Genomic DNA, 14,601 nt, shown 5'->3' on the forward strand with positions numbered 1-14,601 from the left:
TATTAAATGCAATTTCGTTATGAAAATAAAGTTTTATATAAATTGAAGATGAACATATGATGTAGGACCAAATTTATGCCCGGGACCAATAAGCAGAGCTCAGAACACCAACCATCCAATTAGCACCTACTAAACTGACTACTAACTCCTAAACTATCCCACTAACTCCATCACCCCACTAAGCCACCCCATTAACTCCATTACCCTACTTGCCACTATGGAAGGAGGCAATCAGTTGTAAAATTTGGCTATAAAAACCATTCAAAACTATTGTAAAGGGGGGTTAGTTTTTGGAGATTAATCAAAGATCAAAGCAAGAGGTTTTCTTTTTGTCTATTCTCGTTTTAAGATCTTTGTTTGTCTATTTTTTCATTTCAATTTTATTTTATTTTTTTATACGAAAGTAAAAATAAAGGGAAGAAGCTTACCCATTTTAAAATTACCGAAAAAAGGTTTTTTTGAGGTTCGGCTGCCGTGTACGGTGGCACCGATAGTGGCTCATAGGGGTCTGGTGACCGGAGCAAGGTCGGACTGATGGCCAGATTTAGATGGGAGGGGAGAGTATTATTATTATTATTATTTTATTACTTTTACTATTATTTTATATATATTTATTATCATTATTTATTTATTATTATTAGTAACATATTGTTATTTTTATTATTTTTATTATTACTATAATGGCACTATATTAACTAGTTTTGTACTGTTATTACATTCATCACTTCTGTTATTACTACTGTTCTTAATTTTCTTTATGCTTGCTATATTTTAGGTATTAATATATGTTATTAGGGTTATTATATTGCTATTTTCATATTGCATGTTATCATATTTTTTTTAAGTTTCAGCCGCCCAAATTCATTTTATTCAAAGATTTATCCTCGATTGTTTTCAAAATAAAGGCAATTTCGATATTTAGGATCCACGGGAGGATTGTGCCCTAAACGAGATGATTGTGCCTTAACTTACTGGGTTCTAATTTTCCTCGTTGAATCTAAATAACCGAGTACCCTTCTCAAATTTAATTGTATGAGGTTCGAATAAAAAACCTATTCTTAAAAATTCGGGATGTTACACCCTAACTCACTGGGTGTGGCGTTGCGTTATATTGAGGATAATGATTTTCAAAATCAAGGCAATATTCGATATTTGGGAGTTCTGAGAGATTGCGTTCTAACTTACTGAGCATCAATTTTTCACAAGGCTCGGATGACCGAATACCCTTCTCTTGAACCTCCTTACATGAATTGTAAAATCGAAGACCAACTTAATTCCGAAGGTCTAAAATGTTGGACCCTAACTTACTGGGTATGGCATTTTTTCCTTTGAAATGAGTAGGGCTTTACATTTTATTTGAATAATCCCGATTTTCTTTCAAATAAAAGGATCGTACTCTAAAATCTTTTCAAATTTCGACATCAAGACATCAACTAATCAAATAGGTACCAATTTCTGGGCGTTACGAGGGTGCTAATCCTTCCTCGTACGTAATCGACTCCCTGAGCCCATTTTCTCAAACTTAGCAGACCAAAAAGAATTATTGTTTTAATAGGCCCAGATGTTTTATTAAAACGATTGATTTTAAGGTGGCCCAATCTCACCTTGGAAAAGATTGGTGGCGACTCCATTTTTGTTTTTAAGTCGACTCCCATTTTTCAAATTTAAAATGGTTTCGACATATGATATCAATAGTCTTTTTTTTTTAAATGTTATATTTTTTTACCATCCAGACACATGTCCAACACCTTTAAGAGAAAGGTACCTGAAATGTAATCAGCTGAAGCTCGAAAATGTTGTATCATTTCCCTAAAGTTGACAAAAGAATGAATAATCCTTCCCCTTCCTTCTACATGTTGCAATCATATTCAACAAAGCTCATCCACAAAACAAGCGTAGACTTAAAAGGTTCAACAATGAGGTCTAAGGCCAACCTTTCAGCATCCAAAAGCTAAAGTTGTGGAGGTCACAAAATCTCTGTCCTTAAGTGCAGATGATCCGGAGAGCAGTGGCGAATCTAGAGGGGGGCTGGCATGGGCTTTGGCCCCCCTAAAATATAAAATTATTATTTAAGCCCTTAATTTTTTAAAAAAAATTTAAATTAGTAAAGGTAGTACTTTGGCCCCCCATAAAATTATAAAAATTCCATTTAATCCTTTAAAAATTATAAAGATATAGACTATAAAAAATTAAAATTTCATTCGGCCCCTCCTAGAATATTATTCTGGCTTCGCCCCGGCCGAAGAGTGTCACAAATATGGGTGAGCGTTCAATAGAATCGAGTAAAAAAATTTCGAGTTAATCGAGTTCACAAGTTCTATTTTATTATCCTAATTCAATTTAAAATTTTTTAGAATCGAAGCTAGTGAAATTAAAAAAAATTGAACATGTCAAATAAAAATATTGTTATAGAATAAATAATTTCATATTAAAGCACATAAATTTAAGACCATATATATTTGAAAATTTTTCAAAGAAAAATATAATAAAAAAAAGATACTTGAGTACAGAGGTGTTCATGGGTCGAGCTACCCGGCCCGGCCGGAAGGCCCGCCCGAAATGTGGGAGGGTTTGGGCATTACCGAAATTTTCAGAATAATTTGAATTAATTTATATCATTTAGTATTCATTTTCATGTTTCATATAACATCCTTTTCATATTATAATTCTTGTATCATATCAAATATTCTATCCGTTGAATCATTGGAGGTCCGATGAATTTTTCAACAGTACACTCAAAGTGTACATTTCCTATTCCATCAATTCATATTCAGAAATAACCCTTAGAACGTTTAATCATCAAGTACTCTCTCGAGTTACATCTTATGTAACTGTAGTGAATCAGGATTAGCTGTTCAGGTCAAATCCTATCCACCTTAAGTTATCATAAGGAATCATATATCGTGTAACCGTAGCGAATCAGGATTACCATTTTCAGATCAAATCCTATCCACCTTAGGTTACCATAATGAATCATATATCATGTAACCGTAACGAATAAGGATTACCCTTTTCAGGTCAAATTCTATCCGCCTTAAGTTACCGTAGTGAATCAGGAATAAATCCTATTCACTTTAAATTACCATAGTGAATCAGGAACAAATCCTATCCACTTTGAGGTATTATAGTGAATTAGGAACGAATCCTATCCATTTTATATTCTCGAGAAGGCTTTTTTCAGATTAACCGTCCGGGTTATCTATTTCTGCAACACATGCAGGAACTCTTTCATTTGGGAAATCACCTATATCCATCCGGAACTCAATATTCAAACAGATTTTATCCCTTTCAAGTAGTTTCAGAACATGTATTATTTCTTTCATTTCAACATCCATACATTTCATATATTCAATTCAAACATCATATAAAATACAATACAATATTTAAATTGACATATTTATATGCTCATTCAAGTTATACGAACCAGAAATACCAAGATTTAAGGGCATTTGGTAGTTTATTATTTTCCCAATTTTCACCCGATCTTAAATTAATAATTTCATTCAATTTATTAATTTAGATAATAAAACAATTCATTCCCTTCAATTTGGTCATTTTTTTTACATTTTTACAAAATTACCCCCTAAAGTTTTACTTTTATTCAATTTTGTCCTTGAGCCTAAAACATGCAAATTAACCATACTAGGTGAATATTCATATATATTTTCCTCGTCCTCCTCTCCATTCCACATCCTTAATGTATATAACATGCTTATAAGTAACATTATCTATAATTTCACTATTTACTTATATGTATATTCAAACCTATCCATCTGTGTCATAGTCACTAAATTATTTTTATCTTAAGATAAAGAACTCCAAATTAAGATTTGATAATTTTCCCTGAAACTAGATTCACATATCTTCTTACCATAAAATTTTCAGAATTTTTTGTTTAGCTAATAAGTACATTTTATTCTTTAAAATTACCCCTATTCTGCTGTCTGATAGTTCTGACCCCTTTTTTGCTAAGAATTAATTATCTCCTCGTACGAGATTCAGATGATGTTCTTGATTATTTCTATTGAAAATAGACTCATTAAGAATTTTAAACATATAAATTTAAGCCCTTAATTATTTTTCTCCAATTTTTTTATGATTTTCCAAAGTCAGAATAGGGGAACCCGAAATCATTCTAACCTTTTCTCACAAAATTTATTATATCTCATAATTCTCAATTCCATTGCTTACATTGTTTCTTATATAAGAAACTAGACTCAATAAGATTTAAGTACATATTTTGTTCATCCTCTAATTCGATTTCCACAATTTATGGTGATTTTTCAAATTAGGCTATTGTTGCTGCACAAAACTGTTTTATAGCAAGATGTTTATTTACCATGTTTATAACACATTCTTATTTTCTTTCTCTACACTATTTCTCATTACTTTCTCTTCACTACATATCAAGAACATAAAACCTTATATAAGAAAACTCTACATTAACATCATTTCCATGCTTTTTCAATAGTATCAAACTTAAAAAATATTGAAATCTTGATGTTCTTACCTTGTCTCATTGATTTCAATCTTTAACTTGATTTTCTCTCTCCTCCAGCTTCTATTTCTTGAACCTAACTTCATATTCTTGATCCTCATAGTCTCCTTTTCATCTTTCTCTCTTGATAGCTATGAAAATTCTTTTGATTTCTAAGTGAAAATAGTAGATTTTTGGTGGAAGGACCAAATTGTAAAGAAAAGAAAATTTTCTTTCTTTTCTTCTCTTCAAACATTGGTTGCATGGATGGAAAGATGATAGAAATTCTTCATCTTTCCTTCCTTATATATTAAATAAATTAATAATAAAATAATAATAAATAGTAAAATATCTCATTAAAATATTAAAATAATATTTATCTTAATTAAATAATCATAAAATATCACCACATCATCATTACTTTCTAGATTTCTCTCTCTTTCAATTGACCATTTTGCCATTTATTATCTTTTAAAATTCTATCCTTGAGTCATCATTTAATTTGGTAAAATTATCATTTAGTCCCTCATAACTCTTCACCTATTCAATTTGGTCCTAATTCATCTATTTTCCTTAGTTTCTAGATCATTCCACCCTTAAAATATTTACACTATTGGCCCTTCAAAATTTTTATATTTACACTTTAACCCCTCAAATTTTGAGTATTTACTCTTAGGTAACAAAACGTTTCACACTTTTACAATTTAGTCCTTTCCTGAATCAAGATATCATAATTTACTTCACAATGTTGTCATAACTCAAAACTTCCCTTTTTGCCACTTATTTCCTTATTTTTCTATATCAAGGATAATATATTACTATAGAAATTTTCAAGGTATTACATTTTCTCACTATTTTGCTACCATTTTACTATTATGTTGCTGCTATTTTGTTATTATTGTTTGGATATTGTATAAAACTCATTTTATTGTTAATTTTCTTATTATTTTAAAGACATTTGTTAATTTTTTTATTATTTTAGGGGTATTTGCTTGTTAAGTTGCATTTATCTTAGTGTTATTTAAGTCTACATATTTTTTAAAATTTATTTTCAATTTGTTAGGAAATATTTATTTTGATATTTTTAGTATTTTTGATGTATTATATATATTTAAAAATAATATAAAAATAATATGGGCGGGCTTAGCCAGACTCAGATTTTAATATTTTTATCTGTGTCGGGCTTGGGTAAAATTTTAGGCCCGTTTTTTGGGCTCGGCCCAGCCTGAGCCCAATAAATGTACATGATTTTTTAGTTGAGCCCGGCCAGGCCCAACCTGACCTGGCCCATGAACACCTCTACTTGAGTATGATACATTTGAATTATTAATTAGCCCCCCAAACTTATTATTTTAGCAAATTTTTAAAATTCTAATTTTTTATATATTTTTATATATTTTTGGAATTTTTGTAAATTATTTTCAAAGTTGACAAGGACAAAAAAAGTATTTAAATCAATCTGTTATTCGAATTATTTGAATTGTGAAATCCAACTTGAATAACTCAATTTGATTAACTTGAAATTCATTATTTTATTTTATTTTTTTCGAATTGAATCGAGTTTTTCTCACCTTTAATCACAAAGATGGCTGCCACTTCCTAGCAACAGAAAAAGAGTTGTTGAGCTCTTTACTGAGTGAATGTAAGGATGTTTTCATTGGATCTGGTGCCTTAACTGTAGTATTTTTGTCTATATACACTTGCAATTTTAAAACAAATTGGTTTAAAAAAATATTATGCATTAATTTATATGACTTTTATAAATGTTTTAATTTTTTTTGGCTTCGACTCTTATTCAATGATTGCAAATATTTATAATTGTATATGACATTTATTTTCTTGTTTTTTGTTGGTAATTATATTGTCGACTACTTTCTTATACTAACATACTACAAATGATTATTTTGATTTTAATTTTAATTACTAGTTAAAATTTTTTTTCTCAAGTATTATTAATAATTACAATTTATAGTACTAAAAATGACATAGATAATTACAAAGTAATTACCCTCTACCAATTAAGTATGTCTTGGAAATTACAATTCTTATAATTACTGGGTGATGTAATTACTACCTTAATGTTACACTTTTATCTAATTGTAAGTACACCATTAAAGATTATGAAATTTTAAGCTAAAGTATTAAACTATCTAAAGGTGAAATAGGTGACTAAATTTCAATCTTCAATCGTATTTGTTGTTTTTGTTTAAGCACATGGAACAGATACATGGTTGTCTTGTTGCTGTTCTTTTTTATTTATAAAGGATAGGTGTCTAATTCCAAACGTCCCCATTTGACAATGCTGACTGACTAATTAAGATCAAAGTACGAGAAGTAAGTGAAAGGGAAGAAGCATTGATTAGGCATTTATCCGATTTCAGGTCGTCATTTTAACTTTTAATCATGATTAGGTAAAAAAAAAAAACCGATTCATGTGGGAAAGCTGGGTTCCAATAAGATGATAAATATGGTAGTGATCGCAAAATCTACCACATGCTGACTTCTTTGGTGCAATTATTGCAACCTCAACAAGTTGATATTCATTCCAAAAAGATGGCTTAGGATTCTATCTTCATAAACAGTTTAGTAATTACGAGTGTTTATGCATAAAACAATTTGATAAATGTATAAAATATCTAATAATAGAAACGGGTTTTTAAATTTTCTTGTCTATGCTCGAATATGATAAAAGAAGATATAAGTTGCAGAGACAACTCAAGTTTATTTTGATTACTTTTCTTTTGGCATTCAGTAGTTATTTTGAATTCCGATAAATTTGGAGTCAAATTAATTTTCACGTGAAAGCAGCAATTTCAAAAGATTTAATTAGATTCAGATCAGATTGCAAAAGAGGAATGATTAACATTGTAATTTGCAAAAGGGTAATTAGGGCCATGGACCTTACTGTACTTACTCCTTTGGGCCATCCATTTTAACTTCCATTCTCAATTAAAGAGTTTGAACATTGAAGGCTTAAACTGAGCCAACATTTGAATCTTAACTCAATCTACAAAATGTAACTTGGTTTGGAAAGGGAAACCTTGTAAGATCCATTGTGTCCCCAGCTGTGTCCATTTTTTTTTAATTACTTGGTTGCTTGATACTTTGTGCACCAATTATTGGCATTCTTCAACCCGTAAACCTATAAAATAAAATAAATTGAAATCTGTATACAAGTAAACTCCCTCATAGTTGTACAAAACTGCTTAGGCTGATATGAGAAAGATGATTGAATAAAGAAAGTGAGGCAGGAGCAGGGTCCATATTCCCATTCTTCAAGTCATCAACCCTGGTTTAAGCTGGAGTATTCTTCACTTAAAGTCACCTCAATGTGACAGCAAAAACATTAAATCCACCATTCATGAGTGAATTCAGGATCCTGTAACCTTCTGGGGTGTTCATGAATCTATACAAATTAGATTAGTAAACGTATGCACAATCTATCTGGTTTGGTGCCGAACAGTCAATCCAATGGCTAACAACTATCTAGGTCCCAAAGACTGCCACATTATGAAGAACTGAGCCGAACAATTTGAATGTAATTTCTCACTCAATTCCACTGCACTATTCCATTCTTTCATCTACACAAGCATTGGGAGGTGGAGATGAATGATCTTCATTCTCTTTTTCTGTCAATCCCCAAAATCCAAATGTTGTATTCTCACGAAACGAATCTTATAAGCATTCCAAGTAATATTTATCATATTAAATAAAATCAAATTACTAAATGCCTTTAAATTGAAGAAAATACAAAAACATCAAAAATAGAAAGAAAAAAAAGAACTAACTTGATGAGATTACTTGGAATCTAACAAGTTGAGTTTTTTTCCTTTAAAACTATGTACAAACTTGTTATTCTCCTTCAAAGTTTAATCAAAATTGTAAAGGGTAGGGCACTAAGGGTGGGTTTGGGGCGGCGGTGCGGTGTCGTGCGGTGCGTTTAGCTTACTTTTTGTCTCACCCTACAGTATCGCTACAATATCTAATCTCACCGCCACCACTATTTTTACACTAACTACAGGTAAACATACCGCCCATCCAAACTCAGCCTAAGTTATCTATATGGGTAACAAAAAGTATAGCAGCAAAGGAGATAGTGGAGAGGCAAACTGGCACATTCATGGGTTAGTGGATTTTTTTTTTGAAACAATGTTACAAAAACTTCCGAACTGCACCATCAGTGTTCAATTGAATTCAATTTTTGAACAAGGTTGGAGTCGGAGTAGGAATTTGCAACTTAGACACATTTATTGTTTAGCCCAACTATAAGATGCGTTTTCAACACCTAAAGATATTCCTTGAAAAACAAATAGATTGTGATTCGTTCAAATATGCTAGACAACCATTTCAAAAAAATATTGTCACTCAATCCCTTCCATTTGCATAGTCAGCTTATTCTGTAAATTAGACGCTAATCACTCATGTAAACCTCCAAAAAAGAAAGCATTCAACTTGACTACTAGAATTATTTGAGACCATATCTCATTTGTTGCAGGACAATCACGAATAACATGTAATACAACCTCAGAGACATGCCCACATAGACCACAAGAACCATCATGTCCAATCCCTTGCTTCATACATTCCAAAGTAGTAAGTAAGCATTGTTTGCGTACAAGCCATATAAAGTACCTAACCCTTTGAGGCCCTTGAAACTTCCATGGAAGCTTCCAAATCATCCCCTTAGGATTCCATGACTCCTCACGAATTTTTCAATAAACACTTTTGATGGAAAAGAATCCGATTGATGACCTAACCCAAATGATCCTATCAGATCCTGCTTTCAGATGGAGGAGAGGAAGGCTTAGAGAAATATTTTAATTCTACAAGAGAATTCAAAGATGAATAAATATCTTCTTTTTTTTAAAATGAATTACTATACTTTAAATGTTACATGTACCTCTCCTTAAAACTTTGCTAAAAACTCTGATAATAATATATTAAATAATTTTCCGTGTAATATTGTTGGTGGGTCAAATTTAAACAAATTGTGGTTGTACATGCATATATACATGTGATCATAATTATACTAATAGAGTAAATGCATGATATCAAAGAGAATTTTCTTGCATGCATCTGAGGAGAAATGGATGTATCCTAGTCTGAACCAAATTTGGATGGATAAATGAGAAAGTGACTGAGACATGCCTGGTTTCAGGTAGTTAATAATACCGTTCAGGGATCTCATGGAATCGGCTCCATAATTCGGTCCTACTTATAAATGCGTGAGCTAGGATGTTCAGGGGAACAATATATATAGATGGATGTGCCTTGTTCTTTTCATTATTACTGTCCTGGGGAATTCCAAAGGTATCTCCCTTATCTAGAATGAACATATTTACTTGATGAAATTCTTTTCTTGGTTTCTGTATAGCATTTAATAAAATGTGTTCTTTATTTAGCTTGTTTATAAAGCAAGCTTCAACCATTATCTAATGTAAGAACATCCCTGTTTAAGTCAAGTTCCAGGTTTACTTATAGATATGAACCCAGGATGTGTGTCATCTAGCACAAAACTAGACCCTCCCTCTTCTGGTCTGTTTTCTTTTACCATGGCCGGCTTTTACTTTTGTTTTCTGGCAGTTGTTGGCATATGTGTTCCTTTTTTATTTCTTCTTTTGTCCATATTGAGTTTCTCAATAACAATGAATTGTGTTTTAATTCTTGAATTGAGGGTTGATTTTGGACAAAAGAAAAAAAAAACATTTTGGATTATGATATCATCGGAGATAACCGAAGAACACGATGAAGAGAACCCTTATTTCATCAATTCAGAAGCTCAAAAAGAAAGCATTAGGCGGATAATCCAGCACCAGAAATCTCTGTGTTGGTCTTCATCATCATCGTCTTCGATAACTTCCAACACAGCGGCTTCGAGTTCCTCCATTTCGTCTTCTCGAAGAAGTAGCAGTTTATTAGAGTTGATGAAAAGCGGAAGCACGTCATTGAAGAGATTATTCGAAATGGAACATACTAGTTTGTTAACTCATTTCCAGGATTACAGTGGCTCACCAATCGTAAAATCTGTACCCTTATGGGGAAGTGATACAGATGGTGAAGTAGAGGATCCCTGGGCATCGATTAAGCCGATTGGATCGATAGATAGGTTCGAAACCGGTAGCCTAAGTGGCTCTGTTTCAGATGGTAGTTCCATGGGGAAAGACTCTAGATTCAACAATAGGAAAACAAGAAATAGTAACCGTAGACTCAGCAGGAAAAAGTCATATAGGAAGCTGCCAGGTTTTAGATTCAGGTTGAGGTTGAGAAGACTTAGGATTATGATTTGTGGTAGATTGTTCTGATTTATCTGTATCTAATTCACATTAAATTTACAAATGGAAATCATAAAGAAATGAAAAATCACAGACCTCGAATTCGAGTTCCTTTCAAGCAACGAACTGTACAAAATTGTGAACCTGTTTGAATCGACTTTACAATGTGCAATCAAGAACTATATATCTGATTACACAAGACACAGTGTTCTGATAATAATTTTCCCATTGCGCTTCCCTCTTCAACCATTAGTTTGCTACTTTGCTTATTCCAGAGATGGAGTCCATAGCTCTTCTCGTTTAGCTCTTGCAGCTTAGCTTCAAACCATTTGGGGTCAGCCTGTTGTGATGGCACCTTAAAAAGGCTAACTATTTTAATCCAATCAACAGGATAAAAGGCCACAGGTGGCAAGATGGTGAAATTGTAACCAGGTCTTCCTTCCACTCTATGAACCACCCTGGAAACCATATAGGGACCATTATATCCCCATTTGTTACCATCAAATGTTAAAGCAAATTCCTCAATGAACTTGTATAGGAGGGGATGGTTCTTATCGAAAACCAGAACTGCATTGTTCAATCTCGTCCAGTTCTTCGCCGAATTAATGCTTTGTGCTCCTATTGTATTCTTCAGACCTTTAAAACTTTTCAGCACTATGAAATCCGTGTCCAAGTAGACACCTCCGTACTTGTATAAAGCTGCAAGTCTCATTAAATTGGATAGATTCTGAGCCAGAGGGATCCCACCAGGGTCCTTTTCCCCACTCTTGATGTCATTGAACCAAGCTTCGGCCGGCGTATTGTTGAGCAAGAATGGCAAGTCTGGGGTCACTGCTTGAACTTTGAACCCCCGATCGAGCAGGGGTTTAAGGATCATGTGACCCTGGGCAGAGTCCAGGGTTCTTGATAGAATCATCAGACAACCATGAGGATGCGCCTTAAAAACACTTTCCACAGCTAAGATTTCTCTTGCTCCAAAAGACTCCGTCGAAATCCATGTCATGAAGAATTGAACCTCGCACTTATGATTAAAGAATTCCTGGACCCGACCATGGAACTTCTCCGTCAACTCGTCCGACCTGAAAATCTCGTTTTCCGGTAGTTTTCTACGGATTCCCCTGTGAAACTGATCATTTTCACTATCACCTTCAACGATCATATTCCTTTGCGTAGAAATAGTGAATGAAATAGGAAGAACATTGAAGGCAGCCGATTGCAGCGACATGTTAGAAATGATACTGTATGCAAACATAAAAAATATAAGAAGCGAAAACAAGACAATAGAAATAACAGGCGATTTGGACCGGCTAACTAGCCGGTGCCCAAAAATTTCATGAGAAACTACTCTTTTAAACGTCATGGTACTTGGCAAGATATGGGGTGGAGTTTCAGAAGCAATTAGAATTTAGAGCTCCCGAAATAAAGCATGGATGGAGGTCAGAGAAGAAAGAGATGGTTTCAAGTAAATAAAAAGAGTGTCAGAGACACGTCCCAAAGGAAACATGTATAGAATTAAATATATAAAAATGGGAAACTATGAAAATCAATTTGTTTTTCCCATAGTTGGTTTTTCTTTACACACGTATTAATATTTATTATAGGTCTAAAGCCTGGCGTAGTGATTGAAGAATTCTAAAGGCATGTTGCCAGTCGTGTTTGGCAAGTTTGAAAAGCCGCCAGCCGCCTGGGTGTATCGAAAATAAAGGATGGAAATTAGCAGTTTCCTTGACCCTTCTTACGAGTTCTATTTATCCCGTCCTGCTTATATCATGCTCTTCATGGGTAAGGCTTGAAAGGAATAGTTGAGGCTATCCATAATCCTACAAAAAAGCCAATAATCATGTTATCTAAACGTTTAGCTCTTTAAGGAAATTTTGACCAATTTTTTTATTCCCATTAATAAAAACAACTCTCCGATATAATATTAACTGACAAAAATAAAATAAAAAACTTGTCCTTACTTAAACCTGCTTTAAAATCTAAGGCCGATAAAGAAGAAAAGTCATAATTTTGAACATTACTTGTTAATTACCAACCCTATCTAAAATTACTCGATTTATTATTGACTTCTTCCTTTATTTATGCTTTACAAAAAAACTATTTTTATTTTTATTAATATGACCCACATACACTCTTAAATACTATACCTAATATTCAGTATCTTGAATTTGTGGGTTTTAAGTTTTAACTAAACTCACATGAAATTGATTTTTTCTTTAAGTAAATCTTTTATGTACAAATAAGCTTAAATTTTATCCCTACCATTCAAAATATTTCATGTAATTATTCTTTTTAAAAATCAATTATTTATTACACATTTATGTAATAATTGTTTTTTAAATAATTTAATTACACATGATATCTATAATCATAATTAAGCAAATCCATTAAGATTTATTTCCTGCAATAATCGTGCGAAAGTAATGCGGATTTCTGACTTTCAGGATTCAATTAATATACTTGGAATAGATTATGGATTCTGACACAGACAGGTCCGACTCTAATTTTTATTTAAAATTATGTTTAAGTCTACATCCAAAGTTAAATTTATCAAAAATTTGTCTAAATTACTTGTTTTAAATAAGGTTAAATTATTATTTTTTATTTTTTATTTGATGTTATTTTACTTATATATTTTTATAGCATCATCACTAGTTCGTTAAGTGATTTTTTTATCGAAATGATTTTTATAAAGTACAAGTTTAAATTATAGGTTGTCCCAAAAATAATAAAATATCTATTTAGTTCTTCTAAAAATTATAAAAATATAAGTCAATACAATGATGAAATTGTATTTTAATTTCCATAGAAATGTTAATCTAATATTTCCCCCAAAAAAAAAATCTAACTTCACCTTTATTGGAATATTAGATTCGATTTTCTATTTTAATATAAATAACGCTTCGTATCGTTCATAATAATACATCTCGATAAATTCCACCCATACATATTTGAAATGCGGCGTCTCAATCGTATAAATTTTTTTTAAAAATTTTAAATAAAACTTCGCTTGAAATCTATTCAATATAATTCATTAATATTTTATATTTAAAATCTATTTAACTTTATTAATATGTTATTTGTAAATATTTTTTATATATTAAATATTTTAAAAATAATAATTAATCTGAAACGATAGATCAAAGTATCAATATATAATAATACTAATCAAATGTATATGTATCTGTATGGTACTCACTGTGTTGACAAAAACCAATCTATACGTATATTACCTTATCTTACGCTAGCTCAGCAACACCCAATTAGTAATTCTTATAGGACTTAAAATTGGTTGAATTTAATATCGGTGGAATTTGAAAGGTTATAATTAATTTTAAATATTGTGTTAAAAGAGTTATATTTATTTGTCTTTTTTATTAGATCTAAAAGATTTTGTAAAAAAAAATAAAATAAAATAAACATTAATTGAGTTTGATGGGTATAAATGATTTTAGGAAATAAATTATTGAAATTTATTGTTTTAAAAATTGATGATAAAAATAAATAAAAAGTAGTGGAAGGGAGCAAAATAAGTTGATATCAATTATAATCGATTAACAAGAGAGGACCAATGGGTTTCGGTTGATGATGTTTTAGGGAAATGGTTAAATCAAGCTATTTAATTTTTATGATGTAACCATTGAAATTGACTAATTCTTTGATTTTGACCCATCTGAATTTATAAATTATATGGACCAGCATTGGAGGTCTTGAAGACCAAAATTTGGTCCCTAATTATATTTTGGAAGATGAGAAGTCCCTATATGGTTTAAGTATTTACAATTTTTTAATTGATAAGAATTATTTACAGTAAAACAAAAACCTTCAATTATTATAAAAATTAGTCATGAA

General features: G+C 31.5%; 1 protein-coding gene across 1 annotated transcript; it reads right to left on the reverse strand.

Moving 5' to 3' along the window:
* Positions 1-10,826: 10,826 nt before the first annotated feature.
* LOC107889767 (lactosylceramide 4-alpha-galactosyltransferase) lies at positions 10,827-12,487 on the reverse strand. Its single transcript, XM_016814318.2, has one exon. The coding sequence runs from the start codon at positions 12,107-12,109 to the stop codon at positions 10,922-10,924; it is 1,188 nt and encodes a 395-aa protein (XP_016669807.2). The 5' UTR covers positions 12,110-12,487; the 3' UTR covers positions 10,827-10,921.
* Between the last annotated feature and the right edge of the window lie 2,114 nt (positions 12,488-14,601).

Source organism: Gossypium hirsutum, chromosome A09 (assembly GCF_007990345.1).
Source record: "Gossypium hirsutum isolate 1008001.06 chromosome A09, Gossypium_hirsutum_v2.1, whole genome shotgun sequence".
Taxonomy (NCBI): Eukaryota; Viridiplantae; Streptophyta; class Magnoliopsida; order Malvales; family Malvaceae; genus Gossypium; species Gossypium hirsutum.

Bases quoted from the DNA above. Each gene is read 5' to 3' on its own strand.
- LOC107889767 (XM_016814318.2), bottom strand. From the start codon at position 12,109: ATGACGTTTAAAAGAGTAGTTTCTCATGAAATTTTTGGGCACCGGCTA.